The following is a 27,920-nucleotide window of genomic DNA, read 5'->3' on the forward strand; positions in this document are numbered from 1 at the left end:
CCTTGGTCATGACCTTTTTCTGATCGACTACCGCACGCGCAGGACTGATTACCTGCCCCGTCGCCGCATCGATGCGCTGCTTCACCGTGTTGCCCTCCACGTCGTTCGCAAATACGCCAAAGACGTCCACGGCGTCCAGCGTGATGAGGTCGCAGGGGACGTGGTCAAATGTGACGTTGACCGTGACCCGCATGTCGCCCCCGACGGCGGTGTCGACAGACATCTCTCGGTGCACCTCGACAGAGAGGAAGTAGCGGACTTCGCCGACGAGGAGCCAAAGAACGACGATAACGGCGGCTACGGAGAGGAGGCCACCCGACACTGTGCGGTGTCGTGCATCCTGCTCGAACTTTCGGTCGAACTTCGGGAAAACGTCAAGGCGCTTCAGCTTCCGCATAGCGTGAGGGGTGTGGGCAATTGAAGAGAGTGATGGGGTGCCGACGAAAGCGTGCAGATGTGCAACACATAGGCGATGCCTGCGGGTGCCTGTGAGGGTGGGCGTATGGGAGGGAGAGAGGGGGCGCAGGAATGGCACCAAGACAGCGAAAGGCCGCAGACACACTTGGCGTTGAAGAGGAGAACAGACAGGAATGGTACATGCGCCATGCTTGCTTGATGCGGTGCAGCTGCACTGGCTCAATGTGGTGTAGCACCATGAGGTAGCGCCAGGCCTCACTGACGAAAAGAGACTGTAAGCAGAGCGGCAGACTCAGTGCGCCCTCTGCTTGTGCAGCAGCGTGCGCGTTTTGTATTTCGCGTGGTGGTCTTCTCACGCTACGGCACATCCGTTGCCCACCGCGTCGACGGGCCCACACCGACACAGACGTGCGGCGGCGGTCGGGAGGAGGGGAGAGGCAGGAGCTCGCAAGGGAGGGGAGGGCAGAACGACGAGGGGCCGCGCGAGCATCTAAAAAAAAGAGGAAGAGGGAGAGGAGACTTGCCACAGGGCAAGACGCCAAATGGCCAACAGGTCGACGATTCTAAGAAGAGAGAAGTTGGGAGGAACGGAACGAGGCAAAAGAGGGACGACGTCACCCCCGGCGCGCACCGAGAACGGGCGCAGCAAAGGAGGTGCTTTGGAGGTGATCTATGACGGAGTCCGCGCGCACAAGAGGAGGAGAGAGAGGGGGGAGTAGAGCACTCCTACACAGAGGCGATTTCCACCCTTCGCCGCTTCATCAGTGCGTCTTTTGTATCGTTGAGGGAGAAGGAAACGCTCGTGCCATCAATGTCGTCACCTGGCGGCCCACGAACTCCGTACTCTGCGTTCCCCTCGTCTCGGGGAGCCACGCTGTGCGCACTGGTGTAGCTGTTTGTCATGCCGCCACTTTCGTTGTCGATGGCGACGGGTTCCATAGAGGAGGCGGCGTCCTCGCAGCCCACGTCTAACACGATGCTCTTGTCGGCTGCAAAGGTAACCGCACGGGACGCCGATCTGCGACAGGAGGAGGGTTGGCAGTTGCTGTCCTGCAGCGGAGCCAACGGGCCCCGCTGCGTCATCTCGCGCAGCTGGTTATCAAGGTTCCGGATGGCCTTGTTGCCCTCTACAACACGCTTCGTCTCAACGTCGAAGTAGCGCTCCGCCCGGGCGACGCACTCGCGCCGGCGCCGCTCCACATCCTGAAAGGCGTCTTGCACGCGCTTTCGCTCCAGCTCGAGGCTCTCCGCATCGCGCAGGATGTACTCGGTGCCCTGCAGCTGAGACTGCACATGCTGGGCCTGTGCTTCCACCTGCTGGAGCTGGCTGTGCAGCATGGCACACTGCTGCTCCCTCGCCATGATTTCTGACCTCAAGTCGATGACAGGCTCCGTATAGTAGCGCTCCTCTGTCTCGAGCATCTGCGCCCACCCGTGGCTGAGGTAGAGCTGCTCCTCCTCTTGCCGCTTCCGGGCTACCTGCAGCTCTGCCAGCTTGGCTCGCAGCGTCATTTCCTCCGCGGCCATGGCCGCCTCCTCAGCATCGATGGCGGCTATGCGAGCAGCCACGGGATCTAGCGTAGGGTACTGCGGCTGCTGCGATGGTGGCTGCTGGTAGCTCCACCTCCCCATCGCGTTGGCCTGCTGCAGGTACGAGGCGGGGTTGAGGGGCTCCGCCACGTGCGCCATCCGTGGCTGCTGCGAGGTGCTTTGAGAATAGGGGTTCACCACCGACGGCATGAGGCAGCTGGAGAGGCGTGGGGACGGCGGCGGCGCAGGTGCCGTTGCCGCATGGGCACAATTAGCAGAGCTGCGGTCCATAGAGGGATGCAGACTCGAGCTGGGCTTCGGGCACTCACCGGCTGTGGTGGTCGGTCCTCCCGTGCTCGTGGCGACAGCAGGATGGGAGGAGGCGATGCGCAGTCCCTCCACCTCCCTTGCTGGGACTGTGTAGTAGGACGGCGCGGCGCCCTCAGGCCTGCGGTAGTACAGCGGCGGCGTGATGGACCGCAGAGCGCCGTATGGATGACCCGACATGGGAAGGAGGGAGAGAGAGAGACGGCTGGGGTGGGGTGTGCAGCAGTGTATGCAATGCGCGCCCCATACGTTGTAGGGATGCAGCAGAAAGAGAAGGGAGGAGGGGGGAGAGGGGGTATGCGTGCTGTTTATCAGCAGCGGTCTCTCGCTCTGTATGTTTGCCTACTTGTTAGCCTGTGCGGGGTGGTGGTGCGTGTATGTGCTCGTATGGACGGTGGCCAAGAGAGAAGCCACCCAGACACGTCGAAGCTGCGCGTGCGGAAGGCAGAAGGGGAGGAAGGGGAGAAGAGCGCAGGAAGTACACCAGGCTGGGCGTGTAGAGTAACGAGACGGCAGCGGCCAACCTATGCGGGTGGCCACCTCTACTGAGCGTGTAGCGACCGTTGCGCAGGCGGGAAGGGGAGAGGATTTGATGCTGAGGTGCAACACCAGCGCCAGTGAGTTAGCGCGTCATGTAGTTGCTGTTGTCTCACTCGACGAGCGCACACCATCAGACACGAGCCATGTTTAGGTATCCGCCAGAGAAGCCAACGAACCGGGAGAGAGGTGAGAGGGTGGGCCGAAGAGTGACAGACATGCGGCCAATACTGAGCCTTCCCCGCTCCACCACCGGCGCCAGCATCACCACCAGCAACGGCGACAGTGCTTGTAAACGCGAAGCACGTAACGATGACGACCGCCGCCTACGGGGCACGAGCGTGGGAGCGGAAGAGGTGGAGAAGCGGGGGATCGAAGGGCGCGAGGGAGGAAGGGGTGGGGTGGGGGACATTTAGGACGCACACACACACACAGACACAGAAACATTTACGAAACGATAGGAAAGATATGCCGAATCACAGAGTGGGAGAAGGCGAGCGAGAGAGGGATGATCCGACCGCCACACACATTTACTCAGGTGCAATTACAAGCGCTAAGTACTTCTCGGTTGATTCATCATTTATCAGAAATCTATGGGCTGGAGGTGGGGGTGGGGACGAGTAAGGGGGGAGTCGGGAGGGGCACAGCACTGTTTTTCGATTGCCCCCCCCCCCACACACATTTGTCTGCATCTCTCACCTCAAGTGCCGGAATACAAAGCGCGCCGTTAGGCTCCGATTCATCGAGTCTAGCGCTCTCTTCATGTGCGCCGCACTTGTCTCGTTCACCTCCTTCAGCAACCATCTGGGCTTCGACTTGAACCGCTGCACAAACGGGTGAGCCGCACGCTTGTCGGCTGTCTCGAATGTGGGGAAGGACGAGATGGCTAGCGTGCGCTCCTGCCAGTCAAAGCGCAGCCCCACATCCCAGCTGTTATCAAGAGCTGTGCGACGCAGCACCATCTCATCGTCGGTGAACGACTCCATCACAACGTTGCCGCTGGGCAGCACTAGCGCCGCACGGCTCACGAATTCAGCAGCAGGCTCCTTCTCCGCTGTCGGCACTGTCAGCTCAGCAGCGGCATGCGCTGTCTTCATCGCCGGCGAGTTCGTTGGGTTCGCTGGGGCGTAAGCTGCTGCCACGGGAGCAGCAGCTGGCAGGGTGTACGTCTGGCGCATACTGAGGCGTTCTGCGGCCCGTTTCGCATGCTTTTTGATCTTATCCTTCGCCGCTTGGCGCCGCGCAGGAGACGGGGAGGAAAAGGTGTGTAGGAGAGGGCCTTTGGCGTTGCCCGAAACTTCTGCTTGTGCTGGTGGCACGTGCACCTCGGCGCGCGGCAGTGCCTCTGGCGGCTGTGTTGCTTCCTTGTCCTCAGCCGCTGCCCAACGCGCCCCCGTCACCTCAGGAGTCGCCGTTGTCTCCTCGGCATTCATATCCGTTCCCATCTCCACGGAAGGCGCCTCCGCCCCGCGTGTTCTCACCACCGGAGGCGGCTCCGTCGCTGAGAAGGCCTCAGTTTCCTCCGCAGATGCCACCGCCTGGGCCTCCTGCTGCGGTGATGCATCGACGTCTGCATTGTTTGTTTCTGCAGGCTCTTTCGCCTTGGCGGCCAAAGATGACGCTTCCGCGCTCACGACTTCATCGACGGGGCTCGTGATGGTGGAGGTAATGTGCTGCGACGATGACTCGTCGCCAAGACGCTTCTTTGCGTGTCCCCGCTTGCCGGCCCGTTTCGCCTTGCGAATCGCCTTGAGCATGTCTCGCACATTCGTGACGCGCACCACCTTCTTCTGGGAGTGCGCCGAGGCTGGCGCCTGTATCGCAGCCGACTCTGAGGAAAGAGATGCCTTCCCCACATGCGGCTCGTCAACCTCTTCAAGGGCGGTTTCCTCAGTCGCGGTGGGACGATCATCCGCCATCGGCTGCAACGCCTCAGTCGACCCTGCTTCAAGCGCTGCTGTGGCAGGAGCAGCTTCGCTTTCGGCGCTCAGGGCACTTTGCCGCGCCACCGCTTCCTCCTCGACTCCAGTCGACTCCGCCTCCACCATCACGCCACTGCCTCTCACGTCAGGCGAAGACTCGGCGGCCTCCATGACGGCATGCGAGTGGGGAGCGGCAGGTTGAGCTTCCACCGAAGCGGTGGTCGCCTCTGTAGCCGCCGCCGTCGCCACCGGCTCGATCCGGTCGGCATTCGGCACCTCTTCGGAAACGGTGAAGAAGCTTTTATAGGGCGACGGTGCCATGCGCGTCTTCGAGCTCTTGGTTGCCATGCGCGCCTGACTCATCCGGCGCGGCTCCTCTGCTAGGGCCGTGAAGGGGACTACGCTCTCGGTTGTCTCGGTGACAACCACTGCCGGCTCCACCGCTGAAGCTGCAGAGGCGTTATGCGCGCCTAGTGGGCTCTGCGTCCCTTCAACTGCCGGTGCCTCTTCAACAGCGTCTAGAACCGCCGGTATCTTTGTTTCTGTGCCCGTCATTCGTGCGTCTCCCATGGACTCCGTCTGCGTGGTGCTTACTACCGCAGGTTGTAGTACCTCGGTAGCCTCCATTGCGTCAACATCGGCAGTAGTGACGGGGGCGTCTGTCGGCACAGGGGTGCCTTCTGGCTCTGCCGGCGGCCTCGAAAATACCGATCGCGGCACCCGTGGAGGGCGGAAACGCTTTGGGATACGATTGTAAGCCGCTATCTCGCGCCGCCGAATCGCCGCGGCAGTCAGCCGCCTCGCCTTCTTCTTTGAGCTCTGCGCCTTCGAGCTGTGCTGTTTGCGCTGCGGAGCGGGCGGAGTGGCAACTTCCACCTGCAGAAGCGGTTCTGCCGTCATGGCCACCTCGCCACTCGGTGCCCCAGGGGCTGCAACCTTGGTAGCCTGAGCGGCCTCTGTGAGTGGAGCTGGTGCCTCCTCGAGACGTGCCGCTGCGGGCGTGGGCGCCGTGGGCTCAGAGGCGAGCGCCTCCGCCACCGCGGCCTGCGGCGGTAGCCTTTCACGCTTCATGCTGCGACGCCTTGCCATCGCCCGCGTGGCCGTCGCCTTCGTCGCAGCCACTTCAGCCACAGCTCCTGCTGCAGCTGGAGGAATCGGTGCGGTATTCACCGTCGGCGCTGTGGGCACCTCTGCCGCCTTGGTAGCTACGACCTCAGCACCGTTCACAGTTACTGCAGTACACGCCTCTGCGGGCGTGGCAACTGTTCGTGGAATCAGCGGAGTCGCACCAGTCGTCGGAGGCTCGTCCATCTCCACAAAAAAGCGCTTCTTTTTCTTCGTGGCGCGGCTCATGGTGGGACGGCCAGATGGCGCCGCAGCGGCGGCGACGGTCGTCTCTGGGGCCGTGGATTGAGGCGTCAAGGAGGCGACGCGCTGCGGAAGCTCCACAGGAAGAGCCGCCGAGACGGGAGCTGTTGGCACCGCGGGCTTCTCGCGTGCGAACGCAGCTGCACAACGGGAAGGTACGCTTTCGGTCACTGCGGCTGCTACGGCGGGCGTCGCTTCAGGGATAGCCACCGCAGAGACAAGGTCGCTACCGCTGCGCGTGAGCTTTGCCGCTGCGCCTTTGGTATACTTCTTTGAGATGCGATGCGTTGCCATGCGACGCGCAGCCGCCGGAGCGGGCGGTGCATCCGCCACGGGGCAAGCCTTCTCGGCCACCTCCTCCACTGTGGTGGTTGCCGTCGCGGGTGGCGCGGGAGACGGCGCCTTTTCCACTGGACGCGTCCTCACCGCATATTCCACAGCATCACTCGGCGCCACCGCAGCGTCTGAGGGCACTTGAGGCGTTTCTGCCTTGACGGTGAGCGGTGGTGCCGCCGCTGTTTCCCCGGCCACGCTGGCATCCACCTCGGCGAAGAGCCTCCGCTTCTTTGGAATACGACTGATTGTGGCGCGGTGGGCCGTAGTCATCGCCGCTGGTACTGCGGGAGACGGCGCCTCTGTAATAACTGCTGCTGGCTTCCTGAGATCAGGAAAGGTGAAAGCTTGCGCAATGGCTGTCTCAGATACAGCCGAGGTCGGCTCAGCTGGCGGCGCCTCCACTGCTTCGACTGGTGCCGTCTCCAGAGCCGGCGTCGACACGGGCGGCTGGGGCAATGGGGAGGAACAGATGTCTCGGGGCGCCGCGGGAGTAGTGTCTCTGAGGTGTTTGGCTTTGCGCGCGAGAGCGGCCGCTGCGCGCCGCTTAGCACGCAGTCGTCCGCGATGTGCACGGATGGCTGCTCGTGCCGACTTCACCGACGGCACTGCCGGCGCTGGTGTAGCTGGAGCTACCGCTTCGCCAGCGGTCACCGCAGAGGCAGCTGCGGCAACATGAGTTAGCATCACAGTAGCACGAGTCTCTTGCACCAATGCTGCAGACTCTGCTGAACGAGCGGCCGAGGCGGGTGCGTAATTATGTGCTGCCGTCGCGGGAGCTTCCTCGACGACCGGCCCTCGTGCAGCGGTCGCTGCGGGGTCCGCGGAAGCGACCTCCGGTTGCCCAGACGTAGCGACAGGGGGCTCCAGTGAAGTTGGCGGCTTCGCGGCAGGGGCAGTCGCAGTGGGCGGCGGCGCCACTGGCGGGGCCACGGGCGCATGAGGAGCTGCTGTGGGTGGCGCTTCAAGGCGCGGAGTCGCACCTGTGAGGCGAAGGCGCTTGACGCGAGATCGTCGTGGCGCCATCGCGTTGAGAACCTGACGATGAAAAGGCGAAGATGAAGCGTGTCAGCGCGCTTGTGTGAAGAAAGGCGCGCACGCAGTCGCGCGTTCTGTCTTGTGAGGTATTCGTTCACTCGGCGTGCGCGCAGACTGCAAAGGACTCAGCGAATGTGTCTATGAAAGGGAAAAGGAAAAGTGTCTCTATGAGAGGTGTGTCTGTGTGTGAGGAGGGGTATGGCGTATATGAGGCGGTGCCCCACAAACCTGCGGGCGTACGCGCCGTGCAGCCGGTGAAGGGCGTCTATGAAAAATTATGAGAAGGGAGAGAGAAGCACCCGGGCACAACACGAAGCACACGTGACAGAGTCGAGAGGTGTTTGTGTGAGTGGATGAGAGCAGTGGTTCCACATGAAGCGCTTCGGTAACGAAGTTGAAGCTGTATGCCGCTGGTGCCTTCACGGCGTCACATGCATGTATGCGTGTATATATATATATATTTCAGCACTGAAGCTCCTTTACAAAGGACTCTGTCGGCACTCACGCGTGAGGGGTGCCATGGAGTCACGGAAGAGCAGCAACGTGGAGGAGGGAGAGAAGAGAGAGAGAGGCAAAGCCGCAGAGGTTTAGTGGCGGGGTGAGAGAAGCACACTGTCACAGAGCGTGCGGTTGACGTTTTTCTTGCAGCATGGACAGCGGATGCTGACGCGAACTCCTCCTCCTCCTCCAAGAAGCGCGCAAACACACGGAGAGGCCCCTCACCTAAAATGTTACACACACACACACTGAAAGAGACGAGGCCGATGGTGGTGATAGACGGCTCGACGGGCTCTGAGGTGAAACGGAAATACGAATGCGCCTCTTGTAGTGGTGTCGGGCGGTGCGTAGTAAGAGGGGAGGAGAGCGCCTCGGCCTCCCCACCAGAGGGGCTCGCGCGAGGAGAGCCGAATTGAAAAAAACACGCCCAGAAGAGAAGGGGTCGCAGCGCGAAACGGCCGCACGCAGTACTTCTCGTTGCCGGACGCGTCTGGTCAAAGTACGGGATACCACACAGACCTGAAGGGGGCGCAGTGGCGACACTGAAAGCGCGCCAGTGCGCATTGCAGTGAGAGCGAGACGAAGCGCGCACATCAACGCGGCGGGAACACATTTCGTCACCGAGAGAGAATAGCACGCCTGCACAAGACGGGGAAGAGAGCAGAAGGGGGCAACGGCGTCGTCTTTGATGATTCTGGTGTAACTAGACCACGTGAACACACCCGAAACCAACGGAGGAGGAGCGCATCAATGAAACGGCCACGCCTCCCCCCTCCCCCCTCCAACGAGGACAGAAGGATGAGGAGGAAGAAAACAGAATGCGGCGCTCATGCGACCGAAGACACACCGGCAAAGAGGGGGCGGGTGGCGGACGCCAAAGGCCACGCGGGAGCCACAGGCGCGGTAAGGAAATATGCGGCACATAAAGAGAGCCAATGCGAATAAGAATAGAGGAAACAGAGCCGACTGTGCAACGAAGAGTGGGGCAGTGGTGGCTGGCGCACTTCGCACAGGGAGGGAGGATAAGAGGGGGGGAGGAGAAAGGGGGAGGGGAAGCAGATAGATGGCTCTGGTGGGTAGACAACTGCCGAACAAGAGCGCTGCAATAGTGGCAGAGGACTAGGGGGACAGTGAAGAGCGGAGAGAGCGATGAAGGCCAAGTCGGGCGAATCTCTGCGGCTCAGCTTTTCTACTTTCCGTCCGTGAAGTGTTTCTGCTGGGAGGGGGCAGAGTGAAGGTGCACCGACGCCCATGCGCGTACTTTGGCGAGGATGTCCCGCCCGAGGGAGGCCCAACGGCAAAGAGAACACACAGAAGAGACCCACTGGGGGGAGCCGAGCCAACGACTCGACACACACACGCACGCATGCGAGGGCATCACTGCACAGTGGTGCGATGAGGGGATCAGGAGAACAACGGTTCGAGGGCATAAATCGCGCGGCTACTGGGTCCTTTTCCTCTCCCTCGGCCCAGCGAACACCCTTCTGGAAGGGAGTCCACAGCCCTCGCGGATACATCTGCAAGCCTGGCAGAGCTCCGTGGCCGCTTCAACACAGCTCAGAGACATATACACACATACACACACAAAAAGCGGTTGCGCGGAATGGATGGCAATATGAGTCTCACGTAGCGTCGATGAACAAAACGTGAAGGGAGGGTGGCGGTGAGTATTCAAAATAAGGTGACTGGCCGGTGACGATTGCGTGGCCGGAGAAGAGCAGCAGACAACGGGGGAGAGGGGCGAAGCAACGCGAAAGGGGGACGGAGGGAAGGGAAGGGGGTGAGGGCGAAACGATAGGGATGTCAGCACAGAGCCTGTGGTGTCTGCTGTCCCACCTCTCAGTCGCAGCGACGATCTGTTGGATGCCGACGAAAGGTAAGAGCAGACACCGTACGTACAGCCGCTTCGTCTAGCGTGTACTTCTGCTTGTGGTTCTCATTTCCTCCGCGGTTAGCAGAGTGAGCGAGCGGAAGGGTTGGGCGTGGCTGAGAATGTCCCATTCCTAACCGTTATGGATATGCTATGCCTGTATGGCACGCACACTCTCACGTGGACATACGCAGAAGAGGAAGGGATCGAGTGGGCCGCTTTGAAAAAAAAACGCTCCCTTCTCTCGTGTGCCTCCCTCGTTCCAACTTTTTGAATGATGCTGGAGCGCTTAGTTTTTTTTTCACTTCCATTTCTTTGTAATTTACGTCTTCGTTATGAAGGATGGACACACATGTCTTACACACAAATCCAGTCACCAACACACACACACACACACACGACACACCCACCAAAAAAGAAAAACATAGTGAAGGGGAAAGAGGCGCCGGCACGCACTCACATACACAGACTGGCGCGCGCGTGAGCAAACCTTCTTGGGTGGTTTTCTTTGCATTTCCTTTTCCACCTATTAGAGCCTGGACATTGACAGCAAGCCGTACGCCCAAGTGGGCCGCCGTTGCTGCATGTCTGTATTTTTTTTGCTCTATGTCGAGGACACCATTCTCACTCTGGAAGCAGAGAAAGAGAGAGAACGAGAGACGGCGCGCACGACTTCTGCACGTTCATACACTTATATGCAGAGAGGCCAGCGTGCAACGAATGAGCGCGCTGGCCAACTCAGAGCCACCGTCCTAAGAGACAGGTCGATGTGCCCGCTGAATCCCCCTCCAGCCCCCTCCCCCCGACACACGCACCGGATAAGAAAGAGGAGAAGAGCGCCAAAGGCACAGAAACAATCAGAGCTCAAATGAGCCTCTTTTGGTGTAAGGGTAGATGGGCACCTGTCTCTTCTCGGCTTGTGGTCTCCGGCGGCGGTGGTCGAGGGGGAGGAGGAGGAGGGGGGTACAGCCGCTGGACACCACAGAACAACGAGCGGCCGCAATGGGGTGGGGACAGAGAGGGTAGGGAAAGGAGGAGGAGACAGACGGACAGAGAGACACGGAGATGTCCTGTTCCAATGTGCAGACGACCATTTCAACAAACAAGCCGACCAATGAAAAGAAAAAAGCGTCCCCGCCCTTGTCCAGACACGCCACGCACTGCGTCAGAGGTGATGCGGCGAATGCGAAGGGAAACAGAAAACCAAAGGGGAAACAGAACAGAGAAAAACACACACGAAAAGAGGCGGGCAGAGTTTGGGTAGCAGACACGCGGGCAGCTGGAGAGGAGGGGGGAGGAGGAAAGGGGGGACCACCCGACTGCCTCTTCCCTCCCCTCTCTGGGAAGGGGGCTAGAGGGGGGAGAGAGGGGAACGGGAGAAAGGCAACAAAGAAGAGGTGAGGCATTGTTACATGCGAGTACACGTACATGTACACTTACACAGTCTTAGTTGAGCGCACGAGGCCCATCAGCGCGGGTGTGTGCATGGCTGTGCGCGCGAGCACGTGTCGAGGAGGGGGGCACAGTGGCGAGTGAACGAGTGGGCCACCATGCCGAAAAAGGCTAAAAGAAACATAGTCCGTATGCGCACGTCACATCACGTGCACGCTCGAGAGCAGAAGCGTAACACACAAAAAACTCAAAGAAAAGCAGTCGATGCCTTGATGTGTTAGGATACCTCTACAATGTCGCTGACCCGTCCCACTATGCCTCTTTCAACGTGAGCAGCACAATGAGGTCGCCTTCCGCCGAAGCAACACGAAAAGACAGCAAGAGAGAGAAGGAGAGAGATAGAGGGACGACCGTCAACAGCTGACTGAGCGAAACGCGCAGCCAAAATGAGGAAGGCAGGGCAGAAATGGATCGGGAGCATGTGTCACCGCGTCCCCCGAGAGGCCTCATTGCTCTTGCCCAGTCTGATTCGGTACCGCTCTCACGTGCGCGACGGCTCTCTGCGACTCTACGGCCCGCTTGTCACGGTGAAGGTGGGCGTGGTCATGATGAGGTCCTCGTCGGGCTCCGGCGCGGTGTAGCGAGCAATGTGGCGGAGCCGATTCGAGTCCGAAAGAGCGTGCTTCTTCACCTCCCCACTCATGTTCCAGATGGACGCGGCCGAACCACGGCCCATGTCGCCGCTGCTGGTGCTCTCGTGTGGGGGCATGCCGCTGTGCTTTGTATAGCCCATCGCGCTGTTGGCGGCACCACCAATGCTGTAGAGCTGGCTGCGCCGACCGAGGTTGTAGAGGTTGTCGTAGCTGCCGTAGTACTGCGTTTCGGCCTGTTCAGTGAGCGGGCCCATCGCGCGAGGGCCACGGGACGGGTTGCGTGGGTAGCGCATGGAGGGAATGTCACCGCTTGACTGCGATGACCGGATGGCTGGCCCACTCGCCGATACCGTAAAGCCACCACCGTTGTTGAGGCCAGGGGACGAGTAGGCACTCGCGCCGCCGCTGCCGGGGACGCTGGAGTAGGGTCCAGGCATGCTGTTACTTCCGGTGCCGGTGCCGGATGGGTTTGTGCGGCGCATGATCTCTGCCTGCGTCTTCTGCCAGCGGCCCCACGAGGTGCACTCGGGGCTCTTGTCCGCATAGCTCACCTGAATGTATCGTACTTTGTTCTCCTCTTCGTCTGGTGAGGAGAAGGTGAAGACGTTGTGCAGCGCGGCGATGGCTGCGTCAGCCTCCGTCGTCGTCTCATACCAAACAAAGGCTGTTGGGATGCGGCGCTCCTCGTTGGGTGTCACCGTGGTGGAATGGCGGACAATGTTGAGGTGCAGAATCTTGCCATAGCAGCTGAACACAGGGTAGAGATCCTGCTCTGTGACGTAGGGCTCCAGCTGGCCGACGAAGATGCGCGCTTTCGACTGAGACACAGCGTACCGCGACGGGCGAACGTTGTGCGACATGGCTGTTGTGTCGGCCTCGGTGAAGGGAGTGGGGGGGGGGAGTGCGAGAGAAGGCTCTGAGATGGCAGAGGTGGCTACCGCGCTTCACTACGGGAAGCGTTCTACACGCAGCCGCGTCTGTGCGCCAGCCAAGAGAGCAAACGCGCGAGCGAACAGACAGACAGACAGAGAGGTTACACAATGAAAAGCCACCCAGGAAATCAGATTCGCCAACTCAAACAGCAGCAGCGTTCCACACGTGCACTACACCGCAAACGGCAGTTCCCGTTGGAACGGCAAAGCAAACACACGCCAAGACACAATATATATATATATGTATATGTATATGTATATATATATATATGTGTGTGTGTGTGTGCGTGTGCCCGAGTCTAAGAAGGCGAATGATAATTGCTGATGGTGTGACAGTTTTTAAAGAAGCGATGGAGAGTGCACGCGTGTGTGCGTGTGGTAGAGAACCGCTCTGCGGTGGAGTGAGGGCTCCGCCAGCACGAGAGGAGGGAAGAAAACGAACACCTACGACGAAAAAGGAAAAGAGAGGAGAGACGAAGCTGAAAAATATTAAACACTTCGCGTACTTTAGGAGAGGAGCGCGTTGGGAGAGCACAGACGCCGACTTTACCAATGGACACGGCTTCTCTTTTCCTTTCTTTTAATTTTTTTTTCAGGGGAGGGGGAGAGGGCTGAGGGGATGTCTTTTCCTTTTTTCGGCTCTCTCTTCTAAAAAGCACCGGCGCGACACAGCGAACGAACAAACAGCAACTAAAAAGAGCGTGTACCTCTCGTGAGCCTTGCTGCGTCACAGGCCCATGCGCCTTCGAGGAAAAAAGAGTGTGAAGGGTTGAGAGAGAGAGAGACGCGCGCAGCGGCGACGCTTGTGGCCACTCCGGCAGCAGCAGACACCACAGTCGACAGTGAGGAACAACGCCAAAAACAGAGAGAGGCCCACGCTAAAGCGAAACCGCCAAGGGACGTGTGTGTGTGTGGGAAGGGTGGGGGGGTGGGGTGCACAGGAAGCGCGGGAGCTGAAGCACACGCCGACCGACAGCAACGGCTGATGGGGAAGCGAGACAGGGGGTAGAGGAGGGTGAAGAGGAGAGAAAAAGAGCGAAACAGCAGCAGCAGCAGCGGAGTGAGGAGAGGAGGGAGGGAGAGGGAGGAAGAAGTGCGCGAAGGGGACAATGCAAAGGCAAAACGCGCTCCCCACAGAAACTGAGGCGTCAATCAGGCACACACACACACACACCTTAAAGCAATAGGCACGACGGTGACGACCACCGCAACGTCAAGAGAGTGGAAACAGCAGCAGTTGATGAAACGGCAGCGAAGACGCTACAGCAGAAAGAGAGAGAGAAGCGAAAGGGGAAAGAGAAGGCGAAGCCGGGCGGTAAAGGAGGCGGGGGCGGTGTCGACGTCGTCTCTGCTCCGGTGGGTATGCGTCGCCGTCTGTTGTGGCCGCGTCCCCTCTTCTGAATTCTACGGCGTATGCACACGCGGATGGAGGTGCGGCTACCGCGACAGTATCTACGAGTGCGTGCAGGTCGTGAGGACGCGAGTATGACAGGAGAAATGTCAATGGAGTCTAAGTGAGGACTGCGTCCACTACGGTAAGCACAGAAAGTGGGCCGTATTTCTTTCCCCTCCTTTCCCCTGTGCACGTTGTTGCGTCTGCGAAACTTATCTGTTAATCGGCAACGCCGAACTCACGTGCACACACGCGCACACCAGCGGTCGGGAGCTCCCGCCTCTGTAATGGCGAGTGACTGGAAAGGGCCGAGGAGGCGGAGAAAACGATGAGCCTCACGCACGTTTCGAGGACACAAAGGGAACACGCATGCACGCACCAGAGGAGCACGCACGAGTCACAGCGTGGCACACGCGCGTGTGGACGCAGCAAGCGACAAAAAAATGAAGAGAGCACAACACAACACAACAGAAAGAGAGCGCACACACACGAAGGCAAAAGGAAAAAAAAAGATGGACAAAAAAGATTTCTTCGGATGCGTTGGGCACATGGCGTTTGGTATGAAGCACATCGGCGTGCGTTCGCGCGTACGAGAGTGGGAGGAGGACGCGCGGGAGACGAACGAGAAGAGGGAGCAAAGCAACGGGCGAGCGAATGTGGCGTAGAGTGTGTGGCGGGCTCATGAGAGGCGATGGTTCCAATGGTCTGCCTGCGAAAGCCGCATCGCATACTGACTGGAGCGAAAAGGAGGAGGTCGGAGGCAGCCGAGGCTCAGAGGGCCGCCCTCAATGGCGGTGCCACAACGGGTGCCAGGGGTGAGGGGTGCAGAAGACGTGCCCATCTGTCGCGCAACCTCCTTTGTACGCATCGCAAAGACAGCGTTTGACTCGTGAGCCACTTCTGCTATCTCGCGTATCCTCTCTTGTGGAAGACGGCGGAGAGAGAGGGAGGGAGCTCCCCTGCTTTTATTTTATTTTTCCGATTCAGTTCGGCCGAGACGGCGGTGCTATACGAGGAGTCACACAAACAGTCACACATCGGCCTCTTCCTGTTCCTCACGTTCTTTTCGGGCGCTCCTTTGTAGCAGTCATTCATCGCCAAAGAAGGCCATGGCCTCCTCGTCCACGGCGTCTGTCCATTCTTCGCCGTTTCCTGCGACCTGCATCGCAGGCGTTTCGACAGCGCCGGCCTTTGCTGTGTCTACAGATGGTGCCGGAGGCGGCGCAAAATTTTCGACGGCGTTTGGCACCGTTGCCTCTCTCATGGGCTGCTCTGTCGTCGTCTCGATAGGTGCGGTGGCGAGGTTAGCCATGGAAATCGTTGCGGCTCCCGCCCGATTTGGACTGACGTCTGTGAAGGTGATGTGGAGCGGTGCGGCGTGCACGTACACCCCTCTGGCGCCAAAGACGAGAATGTGCTGGGCTGATCTGGCATCGAGCGGCAGAGATGAGGCCAGTTGGCAGTGATGCCGCTCCGCGGTGCTATTGGTGCACCTGGGGTGGTCACTCAGAGGTTGGGTCCAGTGTGCCGCTTCGGCAGATATGCGGAGAGACACGGGGACCTCGTGCCAGCAGACACTTCTGCTCATTTTTAGCTCTGAGTAAGGAGCACCTCGTCAGCACCGCGCGCAGCTTCCGACGCTACAAAGGCGGGTGGGGACGAAAACACAAGGGCGAAAAGGCATCGAGATGCACCTGAAGCGGTGGGAGGGGGAAAAGAGAGACAGTGAAGAGGTGCAGAGGAGAGAGCAGCTGCCGATGGGGGGTGGACAGAATAAAAAAGAAGAGCGCCTCTACGTCAGCAGTGGGCATGCGAGGAGAACGGCGGGAGATGTGTGCAGCAACATGTCCGAAGGCACTCGCGTGCTGGAGAGGTGCAGCGCCGAGAGTACCTCGTCTCTCTTCGTTCCCGCTGATGTTAAGCGCACAGCTCCCCACCTAAGGGTCCGCTTTTAAGCGCACCGAAGGCAGGTCACGACGCACACCGTAGTCGAGGTCCTGATGATCTCAGCTGGGGTGGTGCCCTTCGAGCGAGAGCCGCGAATAAGAGGAGGCGGGTGCCTCTCGTCGCACGAGATGGCTCGTTCATGTTTCCCTCTCATTGGCAAACCTCCCGTGCTGCCCAACGTGGATGAGCCTCTTCTCCTTCCACAGACCCCAAGGGCACGTGGATCCGACGGCGGCAGACACTCCTGCATAGAGCGCACCCACAGGGTGAGGGAGAGAGCTGCGCATTCGTCTACTAACTGCCCCATGCCCCTCCCCCTACTCATTCACACATAAACAACAAAAAAAAGAGACATAACCCCATAAGACGGGCTGCCGCCTCACAGGGGGGCGCGACCGGCAGGCGCATACGGCCAAACACGGGCGCGCGCGGTGGAGGCGGTGGGGGTGGGGATGGGAGGGGAAAAGAGAGGTGCAACATAGGGGGCGCCTCGGATGAGGTGTCGTGGGTGAGACAGCAGTGAGAGAGGAGGGGGCGGAAGGGGAGGACTTGAAGGACATCCCATCCTCGGGTGGGCTCTCTACACGTTCCTTTATTCTCAGAGAAGAAGTACGGCGCTTCCACTTGGATTTGGTCCTTCGAGATGCGATGTCTTCGATGGCATTCGAAGAAACGCAGGCGCGCACCGAAAAAAAAGGGAGAGGAGGAGAGCGGTGCACGTCCGCAGCAGCACAGCTGACCGACCGCCGCATGAGAAGCTGAAAAGAGAGCGCTCTCCTCTCCCTTCCTGCACGGGGGGGGCCGGTGTCGTCGCGTCAGCAAATCCCAGATGACGGCAACAAGCAGGTGGACACGGGGGCAGCAGCAGCTGCTTGTTGCTCGTCAGAGAGTGGTGAGGGATGGCCGGGGAGGAGGAGAAGCAATCTACAAGCCATCCGTGTAGTTACGCAAAGAAGAGAGGTGGATGAATAGAAGAGGAGAGAAGGGCGTGGGCGCAGAGACGGCAGAGCAGCGAGACGCCTTAATCCTTACACAGGCGCGTATACTTCGCGACCCACCACAGACCAGAGGAGAGAAGGGGAGCTGAGCACCGCTGCACGGACTCGCAGTAGTGCAAGCCAGCAACGACGAGAGCAGAAGTGCGTTGCTGCATCCGTGCACGAAGAGGACGGCTGCGGCTTCCCTTCCGATGGAGAATATAAAATGACATATATGTCTCTGTATGCATACATGAGCTTCTTCATATATATATGTGTGTGTGGTGTACCCCTCCAGCGTACCCATTGTGTCTTCGCACCACGAAGTACGCAGGGGAGTGACTTCTGGGCTGCGCGCGCATCCATTAGCGAACGCCGTGACTTCCAAGAGGACACACACACACACACAGACACATTTTTTATAGCTACGCGCATGCACGCAGAGAGCGCGGTGGTGAAGGAAAAAAAAGAGACGAGGGAGGGGGAGGGAAGGCAACCGAAATGTACGCACACACGGGGGGGAGCTTTGTGGTAAGTCGAAGGCGTGCAGCGAAAGCCCTGCCGGCAAGCATATACCAAAGGTCGCGCACCTCCCACCTGAGCCGCTGAGTTCAGGAGAAAGAGCCACGCAGCCGCGAGGCCACCGCTAGTCTACAACCCAATGGCAGAGGAGGGACCTGTGTGCGTGGGGGAGGGAGGGAAGGGGGGGCATCCTCTCTTGCACTGGAAGGTGAGCGCGCGCAAAGCGGATAGCGGAAAGCAAGCAAAAAAATGGACGGCGCAGCAAGAAGGAGATCCGTGCGGAGAGCAGTCACATCAGGCTGATTCGCATGCATGACGCAGAGAGGAATGGGGGAGGGATATGCATCAGTGCCGGTGAGTCGTCCAATCAGAGGGCACGTGTTGCACAGTGTACGGGAGCCGAAATGGAAACAAGGGAAAGGCTACAGGGAGGGAGAGAGGGAGGGGTGGCGGTGGTGGCCGTGGGGAGGGGGGAGGAGGAGGTGAATGAAGAGCAGAGAACATGAAGAAGGGCGCGGGTGAGGTGGTAGCGGCGGTCTCGCTACTCAGAGAAAAAAGAAAGGAGGAAGCGTTCGAAATGCCTGTCGGATGCTCGACGCTTCCGGGTGCTCGTATAGCCCCGGGGACGCTACCAGCGGAGGGTGGGGGGAGGGACATGGCGGCTTACATTACCGTGCAGCATCTGCTCTTCTCTTTGTCGTTCTTAGATGCCGCGAGCACGCTGGCCCCCGCGTTGGGCGTCGCCTCACCATGGGCACCCGTGGCGGAAGCATTCCAGTGGTTCTCCTGTGCCTCCTCATGCTCTGTAGAGGAGCCATCGACGTGCTCAGGGTTACCGGCTTCTGTTGCCGTATCGGTCATCGCCCCCCTCGCAGCCGCGGGCGAGGCTTTGGTCGCCGGGTTGTAATTGCCGGCGTTCTCGGCAGCGGGCTGCGTGGCTGCACTGTCGCTCGTGAACGGCGCCCCGCTCTCCCCCGACTTCGAACGGGCACCGTTGAGGAGGGACTCACGGGAGCGAGCGCGCCTACGGCGCACTTCTTCTGGCATCCGCACGAACACGCACGCTCCCGAACGCCTTGGTTCTGCCTCAGAGGAGTGACTGCGCCCCCCGACCGCCTGGGGGATCGTCATGCGCACCTGGCTCGATCCCGCAGGCACGGCGTCGCCCTGCACCTCGGCGTCCTGCGCCTGCACCTTCGCAGGCCGCTTCTTCCACGCCTCCTGACTCTCCCAGGCCGCTCCCTCAGCAACCACGGGTGAATCGATCAGGCGCTCATGCGAGGGCCTCTCCGCAGACCACTGCGTCTCGAGCGCAGAGGCGTACGGCGTCGCAGCCGCCCCGTTCGCCCTCGCACCCGCCGTTGCCTTTCCGTTGTATGCGTTTGCCATGGCGGCGGGCTCTGGCTTCCCTGTGGCGTGCGGCAGCCGACGGTCATCGGCATCGTACGCGGCCTGCTCGCGCATGACGGAGAGGCGGCACCCGCAGGAGGAGAGGTGTGGCACGGGAAGTGAGATGCGTGAGGAGAAGGGGAAGGGAAGCTTCCGCGGCATGCGAAAAAAAGACGCGCACGCACGCACAAAGGATAGGCAGACGCGGTATAGAGGCGGTATCGACACAAAATGGTCTTACCGGGTAAATACTGACCGAAAAAGAGCAGCTCGAGGGGTGAGTGGCGGGTAATGCGGGGACGTGGCTGCCGTGAGGTGAGCTCTCTGCAGCGACCGTAGATGCAGTGGTGCCAATACAAAACGGGCGCTTTCCCATAAAAGAGCAGCAAAGACAGTCAAAAAATAAAATGGCGGTGTAATGATGACGATGAGTTGACAGAGAAGCAGACCTATCGTGCGCGCGCGCGCTCCGACCCGTACACAGCCGTGGCGGCGTGTGTGCCACGGGAAGTCGGAGAGCCGTCGGACAGAATGGGGCGTGCGCAAATGGGAAGAAAATGTGCAGAGGCAGACAGGCGGGCACCTGTCCACGCTGAAGAAAAGAAGAGCGAGAGGACAGACATTCGCTGCTGAGAACCACATGAGGCCGTGCGCGCTCTCGACCATGAAGGTGACACTCGTTTCTGAGAAACGGGCGCCAAGCCTCCGCCACCAACAGGCTGGATGTTTCAGATGTCGATCACGGCGTTCTGCTGACCGGCTACGCGGGGTCATACAGCAGCTGTTGCTGCGGCGCTCAGTTGCTTGCGTGTCAGGAAGTGCGCCACGCTGGCCCAAAGCGTAGAACAATGCGCCGGCGCGAGTCTAGAGAAGCGGAAGAAGAAAAGAGAGGAGCCGCATGAGCGCGATCGACAACAATGACAAGAGGGCAGCCACACCGCGGCGTGCCCTGTGGCCCTGCTGGAGGCTGTCGCCGATGAGGAAGGGAGCGGCGCGGGTCGGTCGCCTGCGTATTGCCGCAGAGTTTATACGCAAAGAATAAAGATATGAAATGCGACGTTAGACCTGTGCAATCACAGCGCAGTGGACGGGGGGAGCTCGGGGAGGATCGGCACGAAGGGATCACGCGCATCCTGCGGTACGCGGCGTTGACAGATGCTGCCACGTCCGCAGGCTGCGCCACTGTAAAAGCAAACGCACCCGTGCGTTCTGGCGCGGCGACCACAACGCTGGCGCTGAAGAGGGCGAGGAGAGGGGAGAGTACGGAAGAGCTGCCCTCGAACCTTTTCGTGAGATATGCCCCCCCCCCTTCAGCGTTGTTGGGTGTTGCGCCAGCTCTGTCGTACACTGGACAACCGCCTTCAAGAGTGGCAGCGACGTGTACGCGCTGGCCATCTGGCGGCAACAGCCAGCGAGGCCCACGGTGCTAGTCGGCATACTCAGCGCCTAGACGCCCTCTTGTCGTGCTGCTCGCAAGCCTACGCACGCTGTGGTCATTGAGGCTGGCGAATGCTGTTCAGATGAGCTCTGTCTCCTCGGAGGGGGCCGTATGCCGGTGCGAGCCGCACCTGGACGCGCACAAAAGACGCCTTCAGGAGCTCCTCGCGCACCACAGAAGGAGTCCCTCGGCGTACGTACCTCTTCCATTCATTACCCACGCGTTTTGCTACGGTGGCTGCCGTGACACGCACACTGAGGCCCGTGATATCGCTCCTCCATTCACCGAGAATTCTGCCGTCACTCACGAGAGCGCCTTCCGCGGCGATGGGGCCCCGAGCGTTGAGCTGCGTGGTCAGGGCTAGAGCACCAACGCAGCTAGCCCCATCAGCGCACGAGACAGGAAAGTAAATCGGTTCCTCGGACTCTAAGTTCATGAAAGTGGATGTTGGCGTCATGCACACGCTGGGCGGTTTCTTGGTGCCCACTATCACCGCGGCCACGCAGCTCGTCGTCCTTCACTGTCGCAGCGAGCGAGTCCTTCGCTCACGCCCACCTGCCGGAATCGCATCTGTGTGGCCGGACATGGCATTACCGCCGTGGGCCGTGCCGTTCGACGCAGGAGACGAGGCGAGCAGGCTGGTGTGTGTGTGTGTGTATTTTCTGTGCAGTGGCTGTAAACGGGGTCGGACGGCACATACCCTCAGATGCGGCGGACGGCGTCGAAGCCAAGAAGTTCCGTTGGTCACACCGTGGTACAGGCAGTCGTGCTGCTGCGAGCGACGAGACCACAAGGGGGGGGGGCGGGCAGTGGTGGCGATGGGGATGGGGGGTGGAGGTGAGGGGTTGAGAAGGGTGTCTGGCGACTATGCGATTTGCCGGTGATATGAAGAGAGAGAAAGAGGGCGGCAGGCGGAAGTGCGCAGAGCGGGACGGGCGGGCGTAGCCGTGCCCATGCGAGAGCAGAACCCGCAGAGAAGGGTAACGGGCACGGGGGGCACGAGAAGCTTGGAAGCGGCGATTTCACAGGCACAGCGGTATGACGTAAGGCACCATCGATATCGCGGATGGGCGCTTGTTGGAGTCGCTGAGGAAAGCTGCCACCAATACATTACCGTGCTTGCCGCGCCTCGCCTGCGGCTGAAGGAGGTACACCCGTTCTGAGGGACAAAATCGGTGTTGGGAGTCTGTGAGGAGACCCGCACGACGCGGTAGTGAGAGGTGCGCCCGCTCTGCGGAGAGGAAGCAGCCCGACACAGTGCTGCCAGGCCGCTGCTCTGTTCGTTTTCTCACCTTTTTCGCTCCATCAGAGGTAATACAGCCCATACCGTACACATTCGACTGTCAGAGAAAGAAAGAAAGAGGGGGAGGGGGGAGAGAGCCGCCGCCGACATCGCGGACTTGTTTTTTTTTCTGCGCTTGTTGTTGTTAAGCCTCGGTCTGGGCTCTGCCTATACGTTAAAGATTCACTGGAAAGAGCGAGCGAGCGAAAGAAGGGAGGGGAGAGGGACAAAGACGCACGCAGGCGCACTCGCACATACGCGAGCACACAGCCGCACACACACAAACACACGTGCAAAGACACCTCCGTACATCCACACATCTGCCACGGGATGCGAAAGAAAAAAAAGTGCGCTAAAAACAAAAACACATCAGAAGCGACTCGGGGAAAGGTGGGGAGGGGGAGAGGTGAGAAAGCTGTTGCGACCGGATGTCTGGTGTGGTATGGAGGGCAGAGCGTGGTTGTTACACGTCCGAACCCAATGACAAGATTGTGCCACACTATCGAGTCTATTAGGCACGCTCATGTGTCAGCAAATATAGCAAAGATCATACATGGCATCAGAAGCACCCCCGCTCCAGCACGTACGTGTGCCTGCGTCTGTATGTTCATGTGGTGTGTATGTGTATGTGTGTGTGTATGCGTAAGAGGGGAGAGGGAGAGGGCACTTTGCCGAGCTCACATCGCCGTTCTTATCGGGCTGCGATTCCACCACTCACAGCTCAGTCTTCGGGCTCTGCTCGCTGTGCGTAGAGGACGTGCTCCCTCTCGCCTCATCTACTTCGTCTTCCCTTACCGCACACTTCGGTCTCCCCCCTCCCTATTTTCACTTGTCTGCCTCTCTTGCGGTTCCTTATCCTCTCCCCTTCTTCTCCATGCCGACACATATGCCCTCTGCCCTTCCCCCACCCCTCCCCCACGCCAGGCACACGCACGCACACCACTCTGACGGACGGACGGCCTCTCACTGACCCTCTTCTCTTGTCCATCGCGACATCAGCCCGACAGCCCATCACGAAGGAAAAAAAAGCGCAACGGTATCGGTAACGTCGCCATTTTCCCTCTCCTGTTTTTTTTCTGTGGTGAGGCCGTGCGCAATGCGAGGCCGTCCGAGGACGACCGTTAGCGGGTATGGGAGTGGGAGGCACTCCACCGCAGACAGTGCACGAGCAAGCGCACAAACGCACAAACACACTTAAGAAAGGCGACGCACCGGCACTCCCACACACACACATACACACACAAATGAATGCATAGATCAGTGAGGGAGTGCGCCGTAAGATGAGCCAACCGAACGCAAAAAAAAACGAAAGCAATCATCGCCTGAAAGAAGCATTCACAACAGTCAGCAAACACACTTTCATCCCAAGCAAGAGACAGGGGAAGAGAAGAGAGGAGAGAGGGAGGTGCGTGAGCGGGGAGGGGACCGCGGCCGTTTATTTGGCTTCCTCTTCTCTTTGTTCGCGAAGTGCTCTGACACGTATCCTCCCTCGTCTCCCCCCTCCTGTTCTTCCTCCTCCGCCCCATGTCCTGCCACCTGTTCGAACGGGGAAGGGGGCACCTCCCGCAGGCGCACGCGCACTTTCGCGCACTGACGCACCGCCATAGGTTCCAGTTATCCGTCGTGGAGGGAAAGCTGAGGCCAACCGCTCCAGCGTAACCTGCACGTACCTCGGCGTGAGAAGAAGGTGGGCCACAACCTCAAGAAGTTACGCGTGGACGATACCTTCCCCCTGCGTCGGTTCAGCTGTGCGAGTCAGTGGGAAGGCGATCATCCGAAGAGAGGTTGTGCCGCCGAGGGGCAGCAAGGAAGATATATATACGTACACACACATATATATATATGTGTGTACACATATGTAGGGCCACACGAAAGAATGCTGCAGGCGTCACAGGCGTGGGAGCAGTCGTACGCTAATGGTGCGTACGCTGAGGGGCAACAAATACGCACAGGCACCCGAGACGCCCGTCACCCTCATGCCTTGTACCACATGGCGCGCGGGCTCGAAGGCGTGCGTGTCGGTGCTCCAGCGCCTGCGGCCATCGAAGATGTAGATATGAGTGCGTCTTCAGTTCATCGTCTTCTTGATGTTGGCAGAGAGCCAGTCGAGGCCCTCGTAGAGACCCTGCGCGGTGGTACCGCAGCAGCCCTGAATGTACCAGTTTCGCTGGCGCAAGGTGTGCAGGCCAAGCTTCTCCGTCACCTCCGTCGTGCTCATTGCATTGGGTAAATCCTGCTTGTTGGCGAACACGAGCAGCGTCGCACTGCGGAGCTCATCCTCGATAAGCATCTTCTCCAGCTCCGTCTTTGCATCGCGCATACGATCTCGATCGTTGCTATCAACGACAAAGATGATGCCGTTGGTGTTCTGATAGTAATGGCGCCACAGCGGGCGAAGCTTGTCCTGGCCACCGACATCCCACATGGTGAATTTTAGATTCTTGTACTCCAGCGTCTCGACATTGAACCCAATGGTCGGAATCGTGGTAACGACCTCGCCGAGCTTCAGCTTGTAGAGGATGGTGGTCTTGCCGGCCGCGTCAAGGCCAACCATAAGGATTCGCACCTCCTTCTTCCCCAGCAACGCAGACAGCCAGCCGCCCATTTCGCTGAACGATGTGAGATCTTGAGGAGGACGAGAGGAGCTGCAGAGATGCCCTTCCGTGCGTTGGCGCGTATGGAGTGGAGAGGGAGGGAAGGGAGGGAGAGGTCCGCCTGCGAGGTGGCTGGTGTGTGAGGTGGGGGAGTCACCGGGCAACGGTGTGACAGAGATGAAGCGATAACGAAAAAAGGGACGTCTTCTGCTTTTCTCTTCCTTTCTATCTGTGCGTGTGCGTGCGTTTGTGTGCCAGTGAGCAAGCGCAGAGTGCAACTGACCGACCAGAGACAGAGACACAGATAGAGACGGGGGGTGGAGAGAGTGAGTGAGCAAGTCGGATTGATACGCGCCGATGAAGGCACACAAGAGTGGCGACAAAGAGAAGAGCGTGGGGCGGCTGATTGGTGCTTCCCTCTGAAGAAGAAAAGTGCTTTGCCTCTCTCGACGTGTCCTTCTTTTACGCAAATATTAGCTCCCGCGCGGCGCGGAGAGGGAAGAAGAGAGAGAGAGCAGAGGAGGCTTACTTCGTGGCTATCGTGAGCACTTACGCGGCATACCACTGAATGCGCGCCGCCTCCCCATCGAAGCCGCGCGTCGCACTATCAGGGCGCACTTCTGGAGATGCGCAAGACGCGACTGCACAGCGAGGGCGGTGGCCAGGCAGACACCTTTGGGCGTATCGCCCCGGTGGTGCCACGCCAAGGCCGCGAGCGCGGCGACGTTTCCTCCAGGGCCATCCGTTCTTCTTCACTCGAGGAGGGCGGGAAGATAGCCGGGGGAAGGGGGGCATAAGCAGCCCATCTTTTGCCAGCCCCCAAGCACGGAGAAGCAGCGGAAGCCGAGAGAGGAGAGCGATGAGGGGGAGGAGGGGAAGGGAGGGAGGGAGTCCAAAACCTGCGGTGCCGCGAGCGAGAAGAGAGAAAACACGGCACTGTGCGCGTGTGTGTGCCCGCGTGTGCGCGTTACTTGAGCAGACACATTAGTAGAGGGTAAGAACGGCGCCATACAAGAGTCATAACAAAACTTGTATGCGTGTGAGGAGGGGGGCGAGAGAAAGAACTCACGCACACACACACACACGCACAGATGCGTTAGGTGCGGTAACATACGAAGGTAAAGCAGGGAAAGGGACCGGCAAGAAGAGGGGAGGGGAGAGAGGAGAGGCAGAGGACACAACTGAGGGGTGAGGGGCCAGCGGCACGCCCAAGGAGCGTGACAGAGAACGAAAATGGCACATGTGACCATCGGGAGCCGGCACAACGGCAAAGGGGCACGCGCTGTGGAGCACTGCGAGGACGTTGCTCCGTCTTCGTTGCCGCTATCGAGCTTGGCGTCATCTAGTGTGAGGAAGGGAGTGAAGACGAGGAGAGAGAGGGAGAGAAGGGCTTATTCGGTTGCCATCACAGCAGACATCGCGATACTCACAAGGAATGAAGCAGATCCACGCACGTTGCCTTTCGTTCGCTGTACTTTCCGCAGTGCATAGTTGCATAGGAGATCCTCATCGGGCAGATAGAGGGACAGAGATTGAGGATGTGTGTGTGTGTGTGCGTGGTGGTGGGGGAGTGGACTTCAATATACAAAAAGCTCTTGCCGCCGCCAGCACCCCTTCGTCCGCGACGCTCATTGAAGAGGGACGGGAAGTGGGCACAAGCACACACGCACACATGCGCACAGACGATTGAACCGATAAATAGTCTACATCAGACGGATGCTCACCCCGAGAGTGAGAGAAGGCAACCGGGAGGAAAAACATGTGCGCGGCGCACAAGAGCACAGAGTGGCAAAGGCGCGCACACACGCAGACATACAGAAAGAGAGAGAGAAGCGACGGAAAAGCTTGCTGAAAGGCAAGCGGGTGCACTCAGATATAAGGATCACATCACACATACCTTCACGGACAATGGGTAAAAAAAAAAGAATTCTGTTCACGAAATGAAGTCAAGACGAGGTACCGTAGCACACGCGCGCGGGGACGGGTCCGTTGGTCCGTTGGGGAGGGGAAAAGAAGGTGAAAAAAAATATCTCAAAGAATAAGAGAAGCAGGCCCACGCACACGAGAAGAGGCAGCGACTTCACCCCTGAAGTCACAGAAGGAAACGCATCATCACTATCGCAGCAGCGGCGGCGGTGACCCTGAGTACACGAAGTGGATGAGCGAGCGCGGTGGAGAGGGGGGCAGGTGGTGGAGGCGAAAAGGTGTCCGCAGAGCGCCGATGTGCAAAACCGCTTTTCAGCCGACCACCGCGAGAGCCGCCCGACCGGTGCAAACAAAAAGAGCGACGCACACCGGCAGCGTCTGCGAAGTGTTTTCGTTTTAATTTTTCTCACTTCGACGGGCACCAATAACGCGGCGGATAGCGATCCGGCGAAGCGGATCGCTACTCCTCCGCCTCGTCCGGCAGGCCCTTCTCCGAGCCGCCCGTGAACACCGGCGGCTCTTCCGTCGACCTCGTCACGGAGGAGCTACGCAGAATCGATGCGGAGCGTGGAAGCGCCGGCACTTCCTCACCCGCCCCTCTCACCACGAGTGCGTCGTTATGCACGTCGACCGCCCTGCTAGCCACTACCGCGGCGGTGAAGCGGATCTGGCTACTACGGCGCCGCACCAGTGTACAACCATCGGTGCTGTCATCGAGGGGAACGCATTCCTCTGCACGCGAGGTTACCTGCCTGGAAGTTCCGTCCGGTGGACGCTGCGCCCGTGTGCTAGTGTAGGACCCCTCTTCCTGTGCGATCGCTTTGCGGTACTCCTTGATCGCTCGCTTCTCATCATAGCTGAGCGGCACATACTCCTTGTCTTTCCATTTGAGGAAGGACGTCGCGGCACGTCGTGCTCGCTCCTGCGGGTCCGACTCCACTGACGGCGCCTCGCTCTCCGAAGTAGCCGTAGACATGAGATCGCCCATTGAGTTCCACGAGCCGAATCGTATGGGCCCAAACTCGTCGAACGAGCGGCTCTCATCGTCTTCGTCCACGGCGTCACTGCCGGCACCTTTGCTGCTCGCGGAGCTGCGAGTGGAGTAGATCGACTCGTCTCGCGACGGACGATGCTGAGGGGGGCGGCGCAGCCCTGGAAACCACGAGGCGAGGAGCTCGCAGCAGCAACGACTTCCCTCGTCTTCGCTGTCATCGTGGCGGCCCATCGAGCGCTACTATTGAACAACGGGAATCGTATGCGCGGGTGTGGTGGTGCGTCCCCGAGAAGCGATCGCATAGGGCAGGCGTCGAGGATGGAGGGAGACTAAGAAACGACCACAGCAAAGGAAAGAAGACCAAACACAGCGGAGAGGTTCGGTACCACGGGCCTCCGCTGGAGCGTGGGGGCTGGCAGGGGAGGGGGAGGGGGCGAAAAAACAGGACGAGCGAATCACGGCGGAATATCGGGAGGACAAAGGCACGTCGTCATGCCCACACCTGAGGCATACGCCCGTTTCTGGCAGCCATCGCGCGGCCGAGGCCTCTTTCATGCGTTTCTTCCTCGAGAGAGAGGAAACATGGAGCTAATTCGCTGCATGCACCCCCCACACATATATATATATAAGCTGTGGTGTGC

The 27,920-nt window shown here is 59.6% G+C and overlaps 6 protein-coding genes across 6 annotated transcripts; all 6 read right to left on the bottom strand.

Moving 5' to 3' along the window:
• Positions 1 to 1,143: 1,143 nt before the first annotated feature.
• Positions 1,144 to 2,454, bottom strand: LSCM1_01588 (uncharacterized protein; the record flags this gene model as incomplete). The annotated part of the gene is made up of 1 exon (XM_067319190.1): positions 1,144 to 2,454. The coding sequence occupies one exon, from the start codon at positions 2,452 to 2,454 to the stop codon at positions 1,144 to 1,146; it is 1,311 nt and encodes a 436-aa protein (XP_067176469.1).
• A 1,052-nt stretch (positions 2,455 to 3,506) lies between these two features.
• Positions 3,507 to 7,460, bottom strand: LSCM1_01589 (uncharacterized protein; the record flags this gene model as incomplete). Its single annotated transcript, XM_067319191.1, has 1 exon — positions 3,507 to 7,460. One exon carries the CDS (start codon positions 7,458 to 7,460, stop codon positions 3,507 to 3,509), a length of 3,954 nt encoding a protein of 1,317 aa, XP_067176470.1.
• A 4,340-nt stretch (positions 7,461 to 11,800) lies between these two features.
• Positions 11,801 to 12,745, bottom strand: LSCM1_01590 (uncharacterized protein; the record flags this gene model as incomplete). The annotated part of the gene is made up of 1 exon (XM_067319192.1): positions 11,801 to 12,745. The coding sequence occupies one exon, from the start codon at positions 12,743 to 12,745 to the stop codon at positions 11,801 to 11,803; it is 945 nt and encodes a 314-aa protein (XP_067176471.1).
• Positions 12,746 to 15,297: 2,552 nt separating this feature from the next.
• On the bottom strand, positions 15,298 to 15,798 carry LSCM1_01591 (uncharacterized protein; the record flags this gene model as incomplete). The annotated part of the gene is made up of 1 exon (XM_067319193.1): positions 15,298 to 15,798. One exon carries the CDS (start codon positions 15,796 to 15,798, stop codon positions 15,298 to 15,300), a length of 501 nt encoding a protein of 166 aa, XP_067176472.1.
• A 2,521-nt stretch (positions 15,799 to 18,319) lies between these two features.
• LSCM1_01592 (uncharacterized protein) lies at positions 18,320 to 19,120 on the bottom strand (the record flags this gene model as incomplete). Its single annotated transcript, XM_067319194.1, has 1 exon — positions 18,320 to 19,120. The coding sequence occupies one exon, from the start codon at positions 19,118 to 19,120 to the stop codon at positions 18,320 to 18,322; it is 801 nt and encodes a 266-aa protein (XP_067176473.1).
• A 7,625-nt stretch (positions 19,121 to 26,745) lies between these two features.
• LSCM1_01593 (uncharacterized protein) lies at positions 26,746 to 27,510 on the bottom strand (the record flags this gene model as incomplete). Its single annotated transcript, XM_067319195.1, has 1 exon — positions 26,746 to 27,510. The coding sequence occupies one exon, from the start codon at positions 27,508 to 27,510 to the stop codon at positions 26,746 to 26,748; it is 765 nt and encodes a 254-aa protein (XP_067176474.1).
• Between the last annotated feature and the right edge of the window lie 410 nt (positions 27,511 to 27,920).

The sequence above is a fragment of the Leishmania martiniquensis genome, chromosome 31 (assembly GCF_017916325.1).
Source record: "Leishmania martiniquensis isolate LSCM1 chromosome 31, whole genome shotgun sequence".
NCBI lineage: Eukaryota > Euglenozoa > Kinetoplastea > Trypanosomatida > Trypanosomatidae > Leishmania > Leishmania martiniquensis.